The sequence below is a fragment of the Caretta caretta genome, chromosome 6, assembly GCF_965140235.1.
Source record: "Caretta caretta isolate rCarCar2 chromosome 6, rCarCar1.hap1, whole genome shotgun sequence".
Lineage (NCBI taxonomy): Eukaryota > Metazoa > Chordata > Testudines > Cheloniidae > Caretta > Caretta caretta.
This window is the reverse complement of record NC_134211.1, coordinates 116,872,248-116,894,661: the sequence shown is the minus strand read 5'-3', so window position 1 is coordinate 116,894,661 and position 22,414 is coordinate 116,872,248. Positions and strand designations below refer to the sequence as shown.

General features: G+C 42.8%; 1 protein-coding gene across 10 annotated transcripts in view; it reads left to right on the top strand.

The window, feature by feature from the left end:
• SYNE2 (spectrin repeat containing nuclear envelope protein 2) overlaps nucleotides 1-22,414 on the top strand; it is a 261,703-nt gene that overhangs the window by 186,601 nt on the left and 52,688 nt on the right. For all 10 annotated transcript variants that reach the window (XM_075129940.1, XM_075129946.1, XM_075129941.1 and 7 more), the window contains 12 exons: nucleotides 230-382; nucleotides 5,169-5,339; nucleotides 6,477-6,610; nucleotides 7,040-7,244; nucleotides 8,859-9,038; nucleotides 10,551-10,679; nucleotides 13,783-13,937; nucleotides 14,282-14,429; nucleotides 14,966-15,060; nucleotides 17,146-17,380; nucleotides 19,681-19,875; nucleotides 21,155-21,280. In XM_075129940.1, the coding sequence (XP_074986041.1) occupies nucleotides 230-382; nucleotides 5,169-5,339; nucleotides 6,477-6,610; nucleotides 7,040-7,244; nucleotides 8,859-9,038; nucleotides 10,551-10,679; nucleotides 13,783-13,937; nucleotides 14,282-14,429; nucleotides 14,966-15,060; nucleotides 17,146-17,380; nucleotides 19,681-19,875; nucleotides 21,155-21,280 (1,926 nt within the window). The remainder of the gene's footprint in view (nucleotides 1-229; nucleotides 383-5,168; nucleotides 5,340-6,476; nucleotides 6,611-7,039; nucleotides 7,245-8,858; nucleotides 9,039-10,550; nucleotides 10,680-13,782; nucleotides 13,938-14,281; nucleotides 14,430-14,965; nucleotides 15,061-17,145; nucleotides 17,381-19,680; nucleotides 19,876-21,154; nucleotides 21,281-22,414) is intronic.

Below are 22,414 nucleotides of genomic sequence, written 5' to 3'. Positions count from 1 at the left end.
TGTCAAGGCAAAATGCAGTTTCTTGTGTTCTGCATGTAAGAGACTGCTAATTCACAGTCATTTACAATTGTTCCAGTTTCCTGAGGCAAACTCATTTCTGCCAGAACTCAATTGCTGTAAGTTTCTCATGGTTAGAAAAACGACATGGGATTGATTTTAAAGAAGAATCATTTGTCTTTACTTTTGTATTGTCACACAGATAAAGATTTTTATCTTTCTTTCCCTTTAGGAGCTAGAAAATCATCTTGCAATTAAGTCCAAAGCTCTGGATCAGCTAAAACAGAATTATATGGCTTTGGAAGATGGTGCAAAACAAACCTCAGAAGATATGGCTGTCAGAATGGATAAGCTACATGAAATGAGGAACAGTGTTGTCAGTCAGGTAGAGAACTTTGCATTTACACTTCTCCCCAGGATTTAATCTTAGCAACTGTTCCAAACCCTCTTTGGGAATTTCCAGTATTACTGAGCTGTTCAATGACCAATCCGTAGTTAAGGCTGCAGTAGATGTCCCGTTCTTCTTAGAGTGCTTGCTCATGTCAATTCCATTCTAGGTGTGCACAGTCGTCAGAGATTTTCGCCTTAGCGGTATCCGTAGGGTCAGCTGCGGCACTCCCTTGAGTGCCGCGCCCATGTACTGGTATATAGGCGCCACTGACCTTATGCCCTCTGCGTTCCTTCTCACCGCTTGTGACGGTTGGTCAGAGCGCCTTGTCTTGCAATCGCAAGATCATTAGCGGTTCTTCAACTGTCCATTGTCTGTCTTCATTGTATATAGTTTAGGTACTTAGTTAGCCTTTAAATTAAGTGTTGGATTATTTGGTAGTTAGAGTCCCGGCTGGGACTTCGCCCGGGAGCATGGCATACCCCACTCTCCTGGCTTCAAACCATGCTCGTCATGCAACAGGCCGAAGCTTATTAGTGACCCCCACGACAGTTGTCTGAAGGACGAGTCCAGAATCTGTAAGAACTTTCGCCCTAGAACCCAGAAGGAGCGAGATATCTGCTTGAAGACTCTCCTCCTGGAGGCTGCACTTCGTCCTGTGTCAGAGCCCTCCCACTCGATCCCACGCCCAGCACCTCGACATCGGTGTGGCGCACACTGCTGGCACCAGGTGCCGCCTGCACTGCTCCCCCTCACCAGTGCCAAAGAAGCGACAAAAGAAGAGGAGCCCCTGGCACCAGAATGGAAAGGAGCCTCAGGCAAAGGAACAGTGGCAGGCCATGTGCCCGCCCCGGGGCTTCACGGGGATACCGCTGAGGTCAGACCCCTCAGCCCGGCCAGGGATACACCTCCAACTCCCAGGAGCAGCAGGGGACCCTGGCTTCTCAGGCCCTCATTGCCTGGAGCAGCCCAGGTGGCTAAAGAACAAGCCAGTTGACCAGCACCACAGATGCTGCACCAGGCACCGGCCTTGGCTAAGGCCCCAACACCTAAAGGCAAGCCGGTCATGGGAGTGCCCCACAGGGCAGTGGAGCACCCTCTGTCCCTGGACTGCAGGCGTAGATGCCCATCTCCACAGCCTAGGGTCCTGGCACCCCATTCCCCGTCTCCAGTCAGAAGGCCCAGGTTCCTGACACCGCGCTTTCCCCCTACAAGACATGGGACACCAGAGTCAAGACACCAGTCCCCGTACCACCAGTACCGGCCAGTTTCCTGTCAAAGATTGCCATGGCACAAGTCACAGTTACCAAGAGGGTCTCCCAGACGTCAGTCCCCACCAGGCCGGGATTGATCCCGGTCGCGGCACCGGTCTCCATCCCCCCCAGTTCCGCTCATCAAGCAGACAGCGCTCCTTGCCCTCATCTCACCAGTCGCCGACTAAGGTCAGTCGGCAGACTGAGGCCTCGATGACTCTGTCCTGATTGCTGGAAGAACAATGGTCAGATTCGGACTGGGAGTTCAGCCCCTCGCCAAGGAGGGGTGATTCGCCGCTGACCCACGAAGGTGGCACAGCGCCTGCAGCGATGGCATAGCAGCAGGGACAGTGGCCTGCTCAGTGGCCGTACTGGAACCCGTGGGGCATGCCCATAATGCCAAGCCTGTATTCCCACCAGTCCTCCTGGGCTGCCTCGGACAAACCGCCCCCGGCACCGCCAGCACCGGAGTCTGAAAACAGTATCAAATCTGATGTGGGGAGCAGCGCATCGGACTCCAGGACCTAACGAGCCATCCCTGGAGAAGGCCCCGTCGGTGCACTCGTGATCGTCATCTCCGGACGAAGCAGTGGCGGGTCCCTCCCAAACGGGCAGCCTACAGGTACCGCTAAGGCAAAAATCTCAGACGACTGTGCATGTGGGCACACGCGCACCTAGAATGGAATGGACATGAGCAACACATCTCGAAGAACAACAGTTACAAAGGTAGGTAACTGTTTTTTCTACTTCTTTTTGCTCCATATAGCTTTGGCAAGAACTCTCCTTTTGGCCAAAAAACTATCATGCTTATTCTCATGCCAAAGGAGAACCTGTATGCCAAGTTTGGAAAAAAGAAAAAAGATCAACCTGCTTTGGAGTCAAATAAGAAAAAAATTACCCCCTTTTACCAATTTTTTAAAAAAGTATCTACATTTTTCTGGTAGCTTAAAGGCTTTGGTTGAAAACTTCAAACTTCCTAACTGGATCCACTTGGTCCCTTACTATTCCTATGTGTTCCTGCTCTCTGCTAGAGTCCTGATGGAGACTCTCTGTTCCCAGCAAATCCTTTTCCATCTTCACAGCACTGGGTTCTCCCTCCTCCACTCCCACTGCTTTTTTTAATTCTAAGCAGATCCCTTATAGTTCCCAGTTGCTCCACTCACGTTCCTGTGGATTCCCTTTCCCTCCTCAATGGCTCTCCATAACTTATTCTTAGGCCAATTAACCCCAGCAATGTCATATGAGTATGATAAATACAGCTTTATGTTTACAATTCATCATATAATATATAATACTATAAGTAATGCAGATAAAGTTAAGGTTGCTCAATGCTTTCCAGTAGGTAACTTAGCCAAATTTTAACCATTTTGACTGAAATTTTCCACATCAGGTGTCTGCTTCAGGCTGATTTTTTAAAATATTTTTTAAGCTTCAGCAGAAATGGTTCAGCTGTTTCTCAGAATGAAATTAGAGAAAATACATTGTTTTGTTCATGTTAAAAACATTCTTCCAACTGTTCTGTTGAGAAGCTCTGGTACACCAATGTTTTGGAACAGGGATTTGAAATTCAGCAATGGGAAGTCACCATGGTGCCAGAGAAAGGCCCCCTTTTTTTTTTTTCCTTTGCTGGACCAATGAAAGCTCTAATTTGACCCAGTTAGAAGAATTTGAAAAATCTCCATTCAAATGTGCTCAGTAGAGACTTATTAGAGTTTAGCAGTGAAATTCTCTGACACTTCCATCTGTACTGAACATACTCCTGCCAAGAGCTACAGGGGCTGAGCAAGGCTTTCTGTGCAATTGCTACTCCCAGCTGCCATAAGCAACCTTAATTTTGACATTTCCTAACGTTTAATTGCTTAACTTTGCAACCCTAATGTTCTTTAAATGTCAGGTTTTTCTGTATGTAACATACAGTAGAACCTCAGAGTTGTGAACACTTCAGAAATGAAGGTTGTTTATAACTCTGACATGTTCATAACTGAACCAAGGGTTAGGGTGGTTCTTTCAAAAGTTTACAACTGAACATAGACTTAATCCAGCTTTGAAACCTTACTATGCAGAAGAAAAATGCTGCTTTTCCTTTATTTTTTTAGTAGTTTACATCATTTAACACAGTGCTCGACAGTATTTGCTTTTTTTATTGGGGTTTTTTTTTGGTCTCTGCTGCTGCTTGATTGCATACTTCCCATACCCAATGAGGTGCGTGGTTGACTGGTCAGTTTGTAGCTCTGGTGTTCGTAACCCTGAGGTTCTATTTAGGTACTGCTTCTTCCCTTCTAGCAGGCTGGCCTAATTAGGGGCTAGATTGCGACTTCACGGTCCTCAGCAAGGGGTGGTGCACTAATTGCACCACTGCTGGGACAGTCTCAGGTAGGACTGTGACTCCAACCCTGCTCAGAGGCACAATTCCTCCCTGCGTCCCCTTTGCTCTCTGGTGCCAATAATTTGCTGCTCACTGGTACCAACAGTAAATTATTCCTACCTCTGCACACTGCCTCAGGTACACTAGCCAACGAGTAATGGGATTGAGCCAAAAGTCCACCTATTCGCAACCTGGACCTATCCTGCCCACTTGGTCCAGATAAGGAATAAGTGGCTGTGCTTACTCCTGCACACCTGGACCTAAGATACAGGTAGCCGATATAGTGGGCAAAAGGGTGGGGAGTTCTGTCTCCTCCATATTTTCTTGTATAGGTGTGTAGTCAGAGTCAGAATCTAGCCCTACGTTTTGCAAGGTGAGAACCTGCCCATGAGGGGGTGGGTGCTATAGAAAAATAAGAACAACCTGTAACAACTGGAATAGGTCTATGATGTCATTCTTGTGGCAACGTCACAAAGACTGTGACAAAGGAAAACCTTTTCAGTCCTACTATGATAAAAGTAATTGTAATAATGAAAAGGGGTAGGGGAAAAGAGGAAAGTTTGTCACCTCATTCATTGCACGGCTCTTGTATCTAGTGAGTCCTGAAGTTCCTCCAGCAGTTGTTGAATGGGAATACAAGGCTGTGGTTCTGTTTCATCTGCATTGTTATAGCACAATGGCATACAAGAGAATGTCGCTCTCTAGAACACTATGGTATTTTATTAGAAGCTTGAATTACCCCAAACAATTTCTGTTCCATTTTGACTAAACTGGAACTAAATTTCCATCTCAAATTGTCTATTTCCTAAGGAGATTAAGGCCTTCAGGAGCCACAGTACTTTATCTGATAGCGGGCATCCTGATATTGGCAGCAAAGAATAACAGCTGTGCGTTGTTTCTGCACATTTTCACCTAGCCTGGGGTTCTGGAGTGGTGGCTGCCAAACCAGCATTGCTTTGGTATCCAGTTAAATTTGTATTTCAACCTTAACCCGTTACTTCATTTGTGAAATTTTTGTGGATTGTCATCCAGCATGCGTTGAGCTGAAGTACTGAAGTCCATTTTTATTTCAAAATTACCCAAGAAATAGCTTCATTAACACATTTTGTAAGTAAATGTTAAGCAGGAGCAATCCTTTTTCTCAGCAGTGATTGTTTGTTTACAGGTAGCACAGTTAAAAACCTCAATGCAGTCAATATTACAGCAATGGATAATTTATGACGAAGCCTATGAAGAAGTTAACCTGATGATAATAAGCTCTTTGTACTGCCTAGAACAATGCAAACCTTCTGTAATATCGCTGGAAGCTTTGAAAGGCCAGGTGAAGACTCTGCAGGTAAATCTACCAAAGACAATGTAGATGTATTAGTGCAAATGTGGGCGAAGATTAATTAAAAAACCAGAAAGTTTCCCCTCAGGAAACTGATTCTTTAGAGCTTCACTATGGACCTAACCCAAAGCCCATGGGAGTCAGTGGCATTCTTTCTGTCTGCAGAGACAATGGGCCCAGGGGCTGTTCTAGTAGCGGAGTTGCACCAGTTTAACTAAAGGTCTGAACGTAAACCAGTTTAGTTAAACCAGTGCCAAAAGCTGTGTAGATGCTCTTATTTCAGTTTAAATCAGGCTTTTTTGGATTTATCTTAAGTTAGGAACTAGTGTAAACTAAATTGAAATAAACCACTTTCAGGTATCCACCAGATTAATTAAACAAATGCAAGATTGTGTGTAGACAAGGCCTAATTCTTCATTGCCCTATACCTCATGTAGTCGTTCACACTAGTGCAGACCAGGTGCAAAGTATGAACAAATCAGAATGGTACTGTTTTGTGCTTGCTCTGTGCTCTCTTTACAATGAACAAACAAGGTGCAGGGCAACAGGGAATCAAGCCTCATGTATTCAGAGGACTCTAGTTATTGATATTTAACCTTTCTTTATTATTTCCGATCTAAAATAAGAATTTCAAAGTACGTCTGCTCTTTGGTTGGACTAAGAACAAGTAACACCAAAGGAAAAACGAATTCCAATTTAGAATGAATAGTTTGAACTAAATAAGTGAAACTTCTTTAAAAAGTCAATTGATATTTTTCTATTGATATTTAATACAGAATTTCAAACCAGTTATTTTTCCATATTTGCCAGTCAAAGGCCTAATTCTTCAACACTTTCTTGCTTTGAGTAGCACTTATTCACACGGGGAGTCCCACTGGACCAATACCTGTCTGAAGAGATGCTTCTGAAATGATGTATTACTGGATTGGGCCACAATTTATTCTTCAATTCTTTAATTTGTAGCAGCAAGTATATTATTGTTACATTATTATTTCTTTCTTTCACAAAACTTGTCTTTGCCATAAATGTTGTTACAGTATCACTACTATACATCTCCTAGTCTCTAAAGAAAACTACATTTTAGCTCAATGAACTGTGGCTCATTCGTCTCCACATCTAATTGTTGTGACTCATTTTTCACAGTCTCTTCAAGACAAAGCAGAGAAGAGTGAAGAAAGCTGGGCCAAGCTCCAGGCTTCTGCTGCTAACCTCAAGAAATATTGTTGTTCCTCATTTGCAGAGATTATTGAACATAAATGCAAGGAGGCACATGCAAGGTACACCTAAGAAAAACCACAAAATAGATGTTGGTAATAAAGCCCCCTGCTTCTGCAAGGTACTGAGCATGTGCGTAACTTTAGGCATGTGAATGTTTTAATTGATTTCATTGTGAATACTCACATGTTTAAAGTTAGGCATGTGCTTAAATATCTTGGTGAACTAGGGCCAGTCGACTTTAACATATTGTTTTATTGTGGGTCTGGTGATAGACCAAAAAACAAACAGAAAAAGCAGCAACACAGTAAACATGCAATACAGTATGGACATTACTGATGGCAAGACTCTGATCTCAGATGCCCTGGTGTAAATCCAGAGAAATTCTACTGAGAATCTTCAAAAGAGATCAGAGTCTGGTCTGTGCACGTCCTCAAGTTTAAGGGCAAAACATAAATCAATAACCTGTGTTATGTTCTTGTATATTGCAGATGGACTCTGGCAAATGAAGAAGTCACTGATGAGCTACAGACAGCACAAGCTTTGTTATTGCTTTGGGAGTCGTATGATGGGTTATACACTGAGGCAGCATTGAGGTTAGAACAACATGAAGAGCAGTGTCATCAGCTCTTGGGAGCTCACTTACCTGAAGACAACATGGAGGAAGTCCTGAAGCAGAAGATACAGGATGTGAAGGTACCTAAAAGTGCTCTCACTGCCTTATGCAAGGCCGGACTTATTTAAAAATCCTGACAATGGGAACCAGGGCCTGACTTCTCTTTGGTAATCCATCCTTTTTTATTTTCTTTAACTACATTGGGCCAGGTCCTCAGGTCAGGCCAAGCACAGCATGCAAAGAAGGGAAGGGGATGGTGACCTGACCTCGTCTCTTGCACGCTCCAGTTTCTGTGGGCAGCCCGTGACCAGTTTAGTTAGAGCAGCAACAAGGCTTCTCTAAACTATATTGTCTGCAGTGGTCCCCTAGGGAGCACCGCCAGGGTGCAGTTTGCTCTGGACATGTCTCCCTGTGCCAGAGGTGGGGTGCCAGGAGCAACTGGCATAGAGCCAGCTACTCTTGCTTAATCCCCTCCAGTCATTCCCAAATGTAAGAGGAATCCCTGACTGGCAGTTTTTGCCAGATTTCCATCCCCTCGCAGTGGCCATATTCTATGAAGGTAACATAGGGAACCTGAGCATCTGGCTATTTTGTAGCAATCACTGAACCGAAAATGACTGACTTTTATTATGTATTTTGAACTTTATAAATAACTGAAGTGCTTACAGTCTGATCCATGCCAAAGACAGGGTCAATAAGCCAGAAGCACATTTGACCTTTCAGGGAAGTCTGTCCTTACTTTTACAGTTAATCAGAAGAAACATTTCTTTACTCATTGCCCACTGAAACGTGTGGAAAAAAAACTCGGGGATTTTCATGTTTAGTATCAAGTGAACGTGGCAGAGAATTACACATTCCAGGCTGATATTCTGTAAATCCCTCTCCAGATAAAAGGAACTACAAGCAGTATACTGGTTGTAGAAGTGCCAGCTACTCCCACAGCTGTTCATAACATTTAGAACTGAAATTTATAGTATTGTTGCTGGAGGGGGAAAAAAGCTCTCAGTCAATCAAAATAGTTCCAAAGTGCTGGCAAAGGTGTTCAGCATAGTTGTTAGCAGGATATTATCATCACTGTATAAAGCCATTCTAGAGAGGATGGTTATTCTTTCCAATTTCTCTCGCTAATCTCCCTCATAACATTAGTAACCCAGTGCCTGAAATCTTTTCATGTACCGTGTGTGTGTATATATATACCTGCTACTGTATTTTCCACTCCATGCATCTGATGAAGTGGGTTCTAGCCCACGAAAGCTTATGCCCAAATAAATTTGTTAGTCTCTAAGGCACCACAAGGACTCCTCGCTGTTTTTACTGGGCAATGTTATCCCACTGAACTTTGAATCCAGATACTAAGTCTGGGAATTTTTAAAGGAGCTAAAGAGAGCTCTTTGGGAGTTGGATGCCTAATTCTCTTCAGCACCTTTAAAAAAATCAGCCTAAATCTCTGGGTAACTGGAAGGCCGACCTTCAGTAACATCTATGGTTTCGTCCCACCCAACATTGTTAATAGACTTATCAGATTCAGCCCCGGAGTAAGTGCTTGCCACTCCCATTAAAGTCAATGAAAGCCACTCTCTTAGTCTATGGCTGAATTTGGCTTCCAATGCAGATCAACCAAAGGAGTTTAGTTATAGCAATAAAAGAGACACAGGAACGCAGATCTGATTTATTTTTTTGATCTTTCATTTTAGATACTGCAACAAGGCCTTCAAACCGTAAAGGGAAGCTTTCTCCAGGTTTCTGAGTTGACAGACCAGATAGCACAACAGGTTAATGCAGCCACACATGCAGTTCTCGCAGAGAAGGTGCATCCTCTCCAAAGGATAGCTTATTTGGAAAAGATGTTGCAGATGAAATCAGATGAATTTGAGGTACTTCTTTATATAGTAAATTTGCTCTCAATACAGTTTTATTCTTCAACAAAATCATGTCGTTCCTGGACTGACGTTCAATTCGAATTAGAACTCAGTGAAATGATAGCATCAGCTGAGTTACGAAAGAGAAATAAAGTCTTGGGGAAACAGGTGGGTTCATCGTGTGCTTGCTATGCTGCATTCACTCAGTTTCAATTGTTTTCCCCTTCCACACACACCCTGCTCTGTCACACACTTGTAAGCAGGCCTGTTAATTTGTAATATGGATGGATCTTAATGTCTCCATCCATCATCCCAGTCCAATGCTTGGAAACTCAGGTTGTTTCCTGGGGATGATGTCTCTGATTCTTGATATCATGTGTAAGCTTTACCTATAGTGTAATATAGTTTTATTTCACTTCTAGTTGTGTAGTCGTTTTCCCTTGTGTAATTTTGTGGTCTTACCACAAGTGATTTCCTTTGTCGTTCTTGTCATTCATTCTTTACACATCTGTAATTTGAGAGCTCTCAGGCAGAGAGGGTGACACCAGACCCCTTCCTGGCACAGTTCCCTCAACCCTGGAAATGGGGAGGGAAGTGAAGAGTCCCCCAGTCACCCTAACCTCCTCCCTCAAAAAAACTGTGGGATCCCAGACCCAGTCCTGTGTTTCTTCCCCTCAGATGGAGCCAGTTGGGAGCTACTAGAGCCCAAGTAACACTCACAGCCTTATCTATAGGAGCAAATGGGACCAAACTCTCTATGTGGCTGATAAGGGAGCAGAACCATTTTCATAGACTTCCTGCCATCTGAGTAGCTGTGCTGTGGCTCCATAATTTCACCCTAAATCATGAAGTCCCTGGTAGCAGGTCTCTGCACAGCATTGTTGCCCTGTTTCTCCTAGATCCATGTGGATCTCCCACAATTCACAGGATTTGGAGGCTCAGCTCCTTGCCACATGTGTGTATGTTGGGTTAAATCCTACTTCTCCTCAGTGGAAAAATTGGGAAGAAATGCCGTAAGTCAAAACTTGCAGAGTTTACCACCTTCTATAAGTCTTAAGCAGAGCTGATAAGCCCAGGCTTCCCAAGTTCCACTACAGTGCTTTAACCATAAGACCATCTCTCCTCCCCAGTGAGTTAGTTCTCACCCTGACAGGGGACAGTGGTGCCCTTAGATGTAATGAAGTGTTTTCTTCATTTCCATTTCACTTTCCTTGTTCTTTCACAATGAAAGAAACTCATTGCGCTGTGGAAAAACAGCCATTAATTTCTAGAACTGTGAAGCCAATAACAAGAAATCAAGTCTAAAAATTTACTCTAAAAATGCAAGGACATATTCCAAAGATAAAATCTAGAAAAAGAATATAAATAAGCATGGTTTAAATATAGACATAAATATTAACTACAAATACACCAGTTACTCTAATCTAGCAGCTGTTTGTTTTCATAAGGATGCTGTTTATTACTCTTTTGTCCATATTGAATATATGTATTAAAGCTGACTATAACAAAAATATTCTCTCATCCTAGTTCAACCTTTTACAACTGGAGGATTTCAATAATTGTCTGGGCACAGTGGAAGCTCGAATTAAGACACCTATAGAAGTTTTGGATAAGCTGTATCTCCAGGGAAAAGAAGAAGACTCAGAATTGCTCATGGTACATCCAGCTCTTATGACTATAAGGATATAAATTATGCATATGTAAGAGAGTCTGTAGGATACTTATTCATGTAGCATTATAGGTACTTCCTGTAGCTTAATTATCATAAATGTTACATACACAAAAAATGTGTTAAGAGAACATTATTAAGGTGGCAAAATCAAGCGCTCAGAAGTTAGGAAATGCCAGGATTGAGGTTGCCTGTGCAACTTTAATTTGGCCCCTACATGCATATCCATTATGATACAGTCTTGGATTTCCTGATCACATACTATTGTTTCCCCACAAGGTCCCTGGCCCATTTAGTGCAGAACTCTGTGGCAGAAGCAGGGGTGGAATCCAGTTGTCCATTCAACTGCCTTAACAATGAGACCCTCTTTTCTCTTCCTGGAGTCCCCTGCCTCATTCACTACACACCTCCAACTTCTGCAACAAAAAAGCAGGGGTCCTACAGACAACAATTTCCTTTACTAAATTAGCCTGATGGATAATATTCAGAGCAGGTCCATCCTGTGCAGGGAATGAGGTAGGGGTCGTCTTGAAAAAAATAGTAATTTAAGACTGTATCACAGTGCATATGCACAAGGGCCCAAATTAAGGTGGCACAGGCAACCTCAATTCTGTGATTTCCTAACTTTTGAGTGCTTGACTTTGCCACTTTAATAATGTTAACATAACATGTTGGTGTGTAATTTCTGAGGTTTTTTTAAAAAGCAAACTGAAAAACCAGAAATTCCATCATAGTGACACCAACATGAGGTCATCAGCAGGACTGGAACCTTTAGATCCACTGCAAAAACCTCTGCCACTTGAGCTGAGTAATTGATAGCTGCACTAAGTTTTCATCCTCCACGTGGGCCAGCGCTAGAGAGGGATAGGACACTTGACTAGGGGGGTTCACTGACAGCAGAGAAATGGTGGCATTCAGGAATCCTGGGTTCTATTCCAGGCTCTGGAGGGAAGTATGCTCTACTGGGCATAGAATTTTCTTCTCCTTCCTTCCGAGTCTGACTTCTTCTTCCCCACCATCTCCAACCCAGTCATGTTCTGTCTCTTCCCCACCCCTGACCCCTTTGTCCCAGTCCCATTCTCCGGGCCTACCCAGTCCTAGTCTCTCTGTCTGGCCTTGCTGTCCAAGTCCCAATCTCCCCATCTCTCCCACTCCTCAAATCCTCCAAGTCGTCCTGCTCAGCCAGTCCCAGTTCCCTTCTCCTGCTCCTCATCTGGTTTGTTTCTTTTCTTCCCCAGCCCCCTTCCAACTTCCAGTCCCAGTTTTCCCTCTGGCTCCCTGTCCTAACTTTGCATCCCACTCCCTCCAGTCCCACTCTCATCAGACACTTTCCCAGTCTACTTCCTTCCTTTCCCCCACTCCAAGTTTTGTCACCCCTGCATCTGAATCAGATGGCTTCCAGAGGAGCACGGGGGGGGATGTCACTGAGAGCACAGAAGAGATGGGCTCCCTGCCATCAGTTCTGGTGCCTGGCCTCAACCTGTCCCAGAGCAGCTAAAAGCAGGCATTACAGGGAAAGTCTGGCTTTGTTGCTGGAGCATGTTCAGTTGTTCTGTAGGGATGGCACATGCTCAGTCTGGTCACATGGAGGAGCTCTGAGGGGAGGGAGTGTGCTCTGTTGCCCTGTGGGGATGGTATGAGCACTAGGAGCTGTGAGAGGCTTGAGCATGCTCACTGAAGACAGTCTCTTCAGAGATTTTAACTGCTACCATTGAAGAAGTCTATGAGTACATGCACTGATTTTGCAATAGCATATTATTTGGCTAGATTTTCATGGGGATGGCAAAAGGCACATCCCTGGCACAGAGGCCATCTCCTTGCAAAATTTCTAATCCTTTCTCCAAGGCATAGAGTTACTAGAACTGTTCGAAGAAAAGGTCACCGAATTCTTAACATGGGCAAAATATATATTTCTCTAGCCTCGTTCTCGGAAATGGCTGGACCGTTGTGGCTGAAAGTTTCTCAGAAAAAAATCAGCGTCAGCCGGACAACCTATATGGAGAATTCCAGCCAAAAGGTTTAAAGTCTGGGAAAGTTGTAAGCAACTGAATACAGGGTCTTATGATGGAAAGCATCTGGTAATTCTAGTAATATGCAGTGCTAATATCCCTGCCTATAATGAGGCCAAGTTCTTGACTCTTCCATGAAGTCTGACTAAATGGACAATTAGTGAGCTTTGGATTGGGCCCTTAGAGAACTGAACTGGCCATTAAACTAATTTAATATGTACTGAGACGCCAGGTATTTAAATTTTAGTGACTTCATTGTGATGATTATGCCACTATTGACAATGAATATGTAATTTCAAAAAAAAATCTTGACAAATATACATAAAACTATTCCAAATAAATTATCTATAAACCTGAAGTTTTGTATTACGTAAAATGTTTTAAACTTCATCTTAGCAAATGATGTATGTCCAATGTCATGATGGAAAAGGCCAGCTTTCTTTCTTCACAAGCATAGCAGCAGCTTTGGTCATTTTAATTGCTAGCAGAAGATGGTTCTTTGTCATTAAAAAATTTCTAAGGAAATCAGAAATGCAATGGAATACTTTACCTGAAGAGCCTTGCATCAGAATAATTGAATCGCCAGAGCAACATAAAACATAATGAGTTATTTTTAAAAAGGAATCAGAACATGGATTTCAGGCAGAATTGTAAAAGAGAAGAGAGAAACCTGCTGGATCTGGGGTTGGCACAATTCGTTCTCCTCAAACTTCTCTATGAAATTTAAGCCCTGCTATTTATAGATACTACAAAATACGCTGTGCGTAACCCTTTACTACTTCCATGAATGAGGATTCGGAGGGTGTGTCTGACTTTTCCCCCAATAATTGTGCAAAGGAAACTGAAAGCGAAAACTCTTGTTTTCAGTCCTCTCTAGTGGAATAGTACATGAAGGGATGATATAGCCCAATATTAACTAACTATGCTTCTTGAAATTCATCTTTTTCATCCATGACCCTTTTAACCTGAACAAAAGGCATTGTTTACATTGTGTTGTCAAACATCACAAAAAAGACTTATATTTTCTAGACATGGGAAAGAGGTGATGTTTCTGTCAGTTATTTTGTTCCATTATTTGCAGAGCCACATGTTGGAGCTCACTGCAGTGTCCCCTGACATTGAGAATCTGAATGAAGTGAGCTTTAGGCTACCACTCAGTGATTTCACTGTGAAGAAACTACAGAGCATGAATCGACAGTGGGCTCAGAAGACAGCAACAGCCCTGGAGCATTGCAGGTCAAAAAATTCCCCCAACTGTTTCAGTATGCATGAGGAAAATTAAAAGCAGATTAAAATATTTTCCAAAAGCTGGTCCCCAGATTTCCAAGAGGCTTGTCAACAATAATTCCTCCCTTTTAAACTAACTTAAAAATATTCCATCAGATTGTTGGTTTTTTAAATATTTTAAATTATTTGGAGCACAAAGGGACATATGTTAGCATGTGTTTTGTGCAGAGACTAGCAAAATGGGACCTTATCTTGATTAGGGCCCGTGGTGCTACCAGTCCGTTAGAGCATAAACAATCATAACTGGAAAATATACAGCAATAGACTAGTTCCTGTATTATTTCTTTAAACAGTGAATTTGAGGGAATTCCATCGGATGAAAAGAAGTTTCTTCAGAAATGTGAAAACTGGGTACAATTTCTAGAAAAGATGAAAGAGGCTTTAAAAGTGAATATTGCTGGCAGATTTGAAAAGCTTCAGGAACAACAGAGAATATATGAGGTAATAATGCTGAAGATTTAAACTGGGTTTTAAAAAAAAATCTTGAAAACCATATCTTTGCAAAGAGATACTGTGGGTGGTATTATAGAACAACAGCATTCTGTGCAATATATAAATGGAATCCACTCGAAGTGTCAATAATACATTACACCTTGGGAACATTAAATTGGGGCAAGGCTGAGTGGATGCTTCTTGTCCCAGCTGAAATAAATCACAAAAATTGTGTCTGCAAATACTAAATGACATGCAGTGCAAGTTAGAGACACAGAGACAGGATGTCACCCAGACTTTTTTATAATTAGTAGTTGTGCATCTAATTCCACAAATATTATACTAAACATTTACTACTTTATGTAAAACTTGTACTCCTTAGGGCATGTGGGCCAGATTCTGCTCCTTATTCACTAAATATGGAGCTGTTCAAGAATAGCTATACCAGAATAATTCTGTGTGTAGTCAAGCCCATTGTAAAGTTTGTTTTTAAATGCCCGTCAGTTACTGAACTAATATTGTTCTTATTTTTGCAATGTTTGCAGATGCTGCAAGCGGAGATTTCTGTAAATCAGCAGATTTTTAATTCTATCATATCAAAAGCATTACTTTCGCTGGAAACAGGAGAAGCAGAAAAAAGGTAAAAAAAAAAACAGATTTTTCTCCTTAGTTCTTACCAGGGGCATGCACAAAGGGGGGACAAGCAGGGGCATCCCCAACCCCCAATAGTTGGCTGGGGCACAGAACTCCTCTAGCCCCGCTGCAGCCCCGGGGCTGAAGGAGCTCTGTGACCCAGCCGCAGCCAAGTACTTGTGGATACATTTATTCAGATGGCTCCCCGGCACATAGATTTTCATTGAAATGATGAGCGTATGGCCGTTTATTTCTATGCCTATTATTAAGGCTGTGTGTCTGTCATGGATTCCGTGAGCTCTCTGACTTCTGCAGTGTCCGGTGCTGGCTCGGGCTGGCCAAGCCGGGCAGCCCCTGGGCCAACAACAGCAATTTGGGTGTGTGGGACAGGACTCGGGGTTGGGGTGCGGGGAGGCGCTTAGCTCAGGTCCCCAGGTCCCACTGGCATGTACCTCCCGCTTCTAGGCGGAGGGGCCAGGGGGCTCTGCCTGCGCTCGCAGGTGCTGCCCCCACAGCTCCCATTGGCTGCAGTTTCTGGCCAATGAGAGCTGTGGAGCCAGCGCTTGTGGCGGGAGCAGCGTGCAGAGCTCCCCTGGCCATCCTTCCCCCTAGGAGCTGCAGGGACACGTGGAGCCGGGTAGGGAGCCTGCCAGCCCCGCCAACCCTTTCCTCAGTACTAGTGGGAGTCCTGGGCCATGCACCGCCACCTGGCCCCCCCTCCCAGCACCAGCGGGGGTCACCACTGCCCGTGGACCGCCCCCCCAGAGCACCCAGGGCCTTCCGCCCAAGTTTTAGTTCGGGGAATATAGTAAAAGTCATGGACAGTTCACAGGCCATGAATTTTTGTTTACTGCCCGTGACCTGTCCATGACTTTTACTAAAAATACCTGTGACTAAAACGTAGCCTTACCTATGATGTATGTGAATGTGTTGATATGGTTTAATGTGTTACATGCTTCCCTCTGAGTCAGTAGCGAACCACCCTCAGCTGTCCCTTAAAAGAGACTTTTTAAACCCAAGTCAAAACTACGTGTGTTCATTAGAGCCTCTGGTACATCTTGCAAAAGTAGGGGTGTGACCACCGGTGTCCTGGCCAAGTTCCCCTTTGGGTAATAACTACATTCTGCCTACCTAAAAAACAAATAGCCCCTTGTAGTTTCTCCTGGGATAAAATATCCTTCACTTCCTGCCCTAATTGCTGTGCACTGTTAAAGAGTTGCTGTGTTTACAGCTGAGGTGGCTATACTCTGGTGGTAGGTAAAACGATTGCCATATGTAAAGGACTCGATCCTCTTTTCCTCCTTGAGTACTCATGCCGCAAGTGAGAGAGCACTTAAGAAAGGCACCTAGCAGCGGAGCATGGTGATTCTTCATGCTCACAAGAGGACATGGTCTTCTGGCTAATTTTTGTAAACCCAACATGATCCCAGTTTGGGTAACGGAGAGATGAGTTGTTTGTTGGCCAGAGTACGAACTCACGGAACATCTCTACGAGTCTGTTTTATGTGAACCCCACCCTCCATAGGTAGCAGGAACGTTGCAAGGGATTTACCTTTCCCCTTCCCTTTTTTTCTCTCAGGCGTCATCTGAACTATTCAAAAAGTATGTTAGCTGAACCCATTTTTACTAGCATGGGCTGAAAACACTTCAACTTGTTAATGTGGAGCAGGCAAAAGTCATATTATATCTCATGGTAGAAACCAAAAACTGATTTGAAGGGGTTCAGCCCCACACAGGGTTTTTTTGTGATGCAGATGGGCTCTAAGGCTCCACCTGCACTAGAGTACAATGGTGACAGGAGGCTGTTCTAGCGTTGCCCAAGTACAGCTCTGTTTTGCAGTGCAGTTCCTGCCAGTATTGACTTCCATCCACTTCAAGAATTTGGAACAACTTGCTCCTGGGTCTAGCTGTACCATATGCTGCTGCACCACAGCAGGAGAAACTCTCGTGTTTGTTCTTGTATCATTTTATAGTTTTCTGTCACACAGAAGTTTTGATGCACAGAGAAGGCTGGTGCTTATGGTGCTCCATTTTATGCTTTCAAGGTGAAGATGACATTCTGTATTAACACACCAATCTCTGTCCTCTTCAGAACGGAGTTTATTTCCAAACTCACATTGCTGAAGGAGCAGTGGCAGAGTGTTGTTCGGATGGTTCAGCAGAGGAGGAAAGATATTGATGGACTTGTGAAGCAGTGGCAACACTTCAGGGTTTCTCAACAGAATCTCACAAATTTTCTTACTTGCACAAATAACTTCATAGCGGCTGTGAAGAGCCAGGACAGCTACAGCCTCTACCATCTTAGGAATCTAATTCACGATTTCAAGGTCATATTTTTATTTCTTATAAACAGATAGATGATCAGTGATTTTTCAGATTGCAATGACATGTATCCAGAAAAATGAAAGGACGTTAAAAGCATTTGCTTTTTGCACAAAACAAATTGCTGATTTCTTTTTTTAAAGGGACAGTTTCATTAAAAGAAAAGGAGTACTTGTGGCACCTTAGAGACTAACCAATTTATTTGAGCATGAGCTTTCGTGAGCTACAGCTCACTTCATCAGATGTAGTGATGTAGTGATCAGACATCTGATGAAGTGAGTTGTAGCTCACGAAAGCTCATGCTCAAATAAATTGGTTAGTCTCTAAGGTGCCACAAGTACTCCTTTTCTTTTTGCGAATACAGACTAACACGGCTGTTCCTCTGAAAAAAGTTTCATTAAAATTTGTCTTGATTTATGCATTGTGGAAACCCACAATAAACTCCTAAATAAATTATGATATGGGAGCCAGATGCAGTTTTTAGTGAACGTGTCCTGATGAAAAGATTCAAAGAACCTCAACAGGTTCTCGCTAAAGCACATAGACTATGCCTGCCTATAATATTGCAGAAAGTCAGCCCTATTTCCTTTTGCTTGTCTTCGTTTGAGTGACCTCTGTGAGTAAATTTTCAAAATTCCCAATAGTTCGTATTTACTGTAATTGGGAGGTTTTATGTTAATGGGAATGTTGAACTGAACATTAACAACTTAAGTTACAGGAGCTGTTTGATTTTTAATTTAAATGTGACCCTATTCAGGCAAAAAGTAACTTTAGGTTTAATTATGAACCAAAACCAGAATCTCTTGCTTGGTTAATAGTGCAACACTGTCCCGGATTTCTGGATAGAGAAGCTCTTAAAGTTAATAGTTTAAAGTGTAATTGGAATCTGAGTTTAAAGTTGCATACTGTCTGATTAGAAGCCAGCTTTATATTTGGTAGAGTACTGAATAATTTTTTGCTTTGGAGAGAAATATTCCATGACAGAGAATATTTCAAACAATGATATGTCTTATTAGATTAGCTGAACTATTTTGAATTCATTAGAACCTGATTCTGCCAACCTTCCTCATGTCCAGTACAGTAGTACCTTACGATGGGAGAAGACCCCATAATAGTAGGGGCGCCTGCTAGTGTAGACCTGGCATTGTTCACTTTAGTGCACAGAATTGTGGTTTACACTTATCCTTTTTAAAAATAAGAGGTAAGAAAACTTCAGTGTAGACAAGGCCACAATAGTTAGTGATGGAATAACTATCAGATAGGGGAAGTTTCTTCCTAACTTTTGTCATTTAGTGTCCGGTTTATGACTTGAAGTATGAAAGCTTATATTCCTTACTAAAAATATATTTCATGTAGTGTAACTGTAGATCTTCTTATTATCAATATAAATGTCTAAAGGTTTCCTGAGTGGCACTAAACTTTTGGCCTCAGTGATACTTTGAGTCAATGAGTTCCACAGATTGATTATGAAATGTGTAAAAAATAATTTCCTTTTATTAGTTTTAAATGTGTTGCCTTTCAGTTGAATTGAATATTCCATTGTATTATAAGAAGGTGAACAGAAGCACCTAACTGGCCTATGTATAAGGCAATCAGAAAATTTGGTTTTGATTCATTATTAGACTACTCTTTCTGCACAGACACAATCCATTAACATTAGGACCTAGGACTACTATAAATGTTAAGACTTTCAGTGCCCCATTCCTTTGTTGCTAGCCTCATTTGTTTCATGTTTATTTTCTCCTGTTGTTAAAGGTGACCTTTAGGGGACTTTAAAAATTATACTAGTGCCTGTTTTTGCTTCTTTATGATGTATAATTAAGGCCAGAAAGTCTGGCTTTTATGGATGCTTTTCTGCTTGGATATAACAGGAATGTTAACTTTCATCTTCCCTATTTTTGGTGAAGATCTTGTTAGGGTTCATGGAGGACATTCTTTCTCCAATATGTTGCTTAGTCATTGAAGTTAAAGAGTTGTTAACAAACACAACGTTTTATTAAACACTTGACTTTTTAACTGTATGACCAAAAATCTCCTCTCAGTTGCACCACTTTCACTCTCTTGCTGTAATCATTTAACTCATTATAAAGTCAGCATAGCATCTTATGCTCAAAAGAAGCAGGAAAAAATGCAGAGTTGAGGGTTTGGGTTTTTTTAACACATAAGAAAAAATTATATAAAAACAAAGAACAAGCCCATTTTTTCCCCTTTGTAGGTCATCTTTTAAAAAGTGAAATTCCAAGCAGGTTTGTAAAGCTCTCTAATCGCAGGGCTGAGATTTAGAATGTTGTGGTTGGTTTTTTAGAACAAGGACATACTTCTTCAGAGATGGCAAACTACATATTCCCTCGCTGTCGATATTGGGGAGAAGTTATGTAAAGACTCAGACCCGGAGACCAATGCTGTAATACAAGGGGAACTCAGCCAGTTACAGGAGAATTGGAATGATGCCCAGCTTCAAGTGGAGAAGATCATGAAACAGCTCCTCAGCACTGTGCAGGTACTCGACAGGTGTTCTCTGGGGAGGAGCACACCTTGATATGCCTGCACACTCCTGTTCCGACATGGGGCAGTTTTGTGGAAGCTTGACCAGTCCTAGCAGGCTAGTGGGATGGAGAGGCTCTCTGCAGCAAGTGCCCAAGGAGCCCCAGAAAGAATATCAGCTTCCCAGCTCTTTGTTTGCCCTTCAGTGGATCCTAATCTATCTTTGTCCTGTATGCAGGCCCTGCAAAGAGTACAACGTGACTGGGCTGCAGTAACCCCCACAAATAAGCTTACAGGTTGGGGAAACAGTGGCATTCAAGGACAGAGCCCCTGAAACCAGTGCCTTTGATTGGGGGTGTGGGGTATCATGGTGGCTCTGTTGTCTCCCACTTGCCCTTGCAGGGGTGTGTCCCAGTCAGGGGCCTCTAATCTCAAGTAACAGCTCCATTTTGAAGTTGTCAAAAGGCTCCCATGGCCCTTGCCTCCCCAGCAGAGTTCCTTGCCAGTAAAGCATCAAGTGTGAGTTCCCCTACTCTAGACTCTGAGGAGGCCCTGTGACTGACTCCCTTTGAGATCACTCCCCACCAGCTCCATCGCTCTCTATCTGGGGGCTGTGGGAAGGCCAAAGTCGTGGATTATACCTCTGTGGAGAGGAGCTGGGTAGCTGGGTGGATACTGCTGTAACGGGCTTCCCCTCTTTGGACTGCAGTCATCGTCTGTGGGCATGGAGCCCGGCTGGGCTGTGGAACTCTGCCCACACTTTTCAGCCATGAAGCACCTGGGTGAGAATTTGGGCCAGTGACATTAGTCACACCTCTTTACTCTCTTTTAGAGCCATTATAGGTGCAGACTATGCCAGAGGCCATATGCACCTCTCCATATATACCCCCTCTGAATGTAAGAGAGAGATCCATGAACGTTTCCTCTCTGTAGTAAATTTGTGTTTCAAAGCATAAAAACTTCATATTTAATTATATCACTTTAATTGATCTCCAGCATAATTTAAAACTATGCTCCAAAGAATCTTAGTTTGTATAAAAGGAGATGTGAACCACTTGAGCTAAAATGAACTTCAAGGCAAACATTGAATACAAGAGGGCTCAATTCTCCCATTAATCCATAAATGAAATTCTTATTAGGGACAGTGTGCACGCACTGGGAGAAGATCCTGATGATCAGTCCTTTAAAACTAATTAATTTAGAAATTGTTGTTCTTTCATTCATCCATACAGTACAATATGTTCATATTGTGAAGTATTTACCATTCATAATTTCCTTGTTTCTGTAAAAAACAGACGTGGGACAGCTGCAAAAAGCTAATCAAAGAAATGGAAAGCAGGCTGCGAGAGCTTAAGGCAAAAGTAAAAGATCCACTTCCAGAGGATCATGAAGAGCTCTACAAAACCAAGGAACATGTTAAGGTATTGAAAGCACATTTTGTAAAAAAATATTCCTTGTACACTACTTGAGCCTCTGGGAGACTGGATTTCTATCTTGCTTGCTCCTCTGTGAAACTGAGTTCTTCTGTGCTACTGGTAAATTGCCTCTGCCCCTTCCCCCATGTCTGAGGTAACATCCTAATCTCTGCAAGTGCTGGAATTTTTGAAATTTGGCAGGATATTTACTGTTATGCCCTCGATGGGACACAGAGGTTTATCACTTCCCCTGCCTCGCCAAATAAATAAATAAATAAAAATTCAAACCCATTAAAATAAGAAGCTAAAATTCCCTTCTCTCCATCCCCACTCCACCTCACTCCCCTCTACGTGGTTGGATGTCTTTATTTATTGTGTTATCAGTCTATTATAGACTGTAAAATTCTCCAGGCAGGGACCTTATTATCTTATATATCTACAAAGCACCTTGTTCACCTGTGGCATGCTAAAAATAATAGAGAAAAGGAAAGGAGAGCCAGAGTGGAGCAGCAGCAGTTTAGCTGTCAGCAATGAAAGCCTTTGCTGCCAACGTCCTGCCATGAAAGTTAAATGTCATGGAAAGTATTTCCAGTGCATGACTCATTTTGGCAATTTTGCATTTGGCTTCATGGCATTGCGCTTTATCACCATGTTTATGAACTGAATTGCTCGGCCTTTGTGGAAACAAGTAAGTTTACAGATGTCAGACATCTTTGGATCGCTATCAGCTCCCTGAGATGTTCTTTGTGATAGCTGGCTTCCTTTCATATGCAGGAACAGTCTGCTTTTGAACACTTGTGTTGACACAGTGTTCATTAAAAATGCCTGCACCCTGACTGTGTACAGCTATCACCATTGATAATACCAACAGTGGAGCTTTGGCAATGGAGAACAAGTGTCAAATTGTGTCAGTATAGAAGCAGCCCTTAGGTACAAGGACCAAATAGAAGGACCAAGTAAGGACCTTTTCATGCATAGAGCACTGGACTGGGACTCACACAGGAGACCTGGGTTCTATTCCTCGGTCTGCCACTGGCTTGCTGGGTGATCTTGGGCAAATCATTTCCTTCCCTATGCCTCAGTTTCCCCACTTGTAAAAAAAAATGGGGATAATGACCTCCATAGTAAAGCACTTTGAGA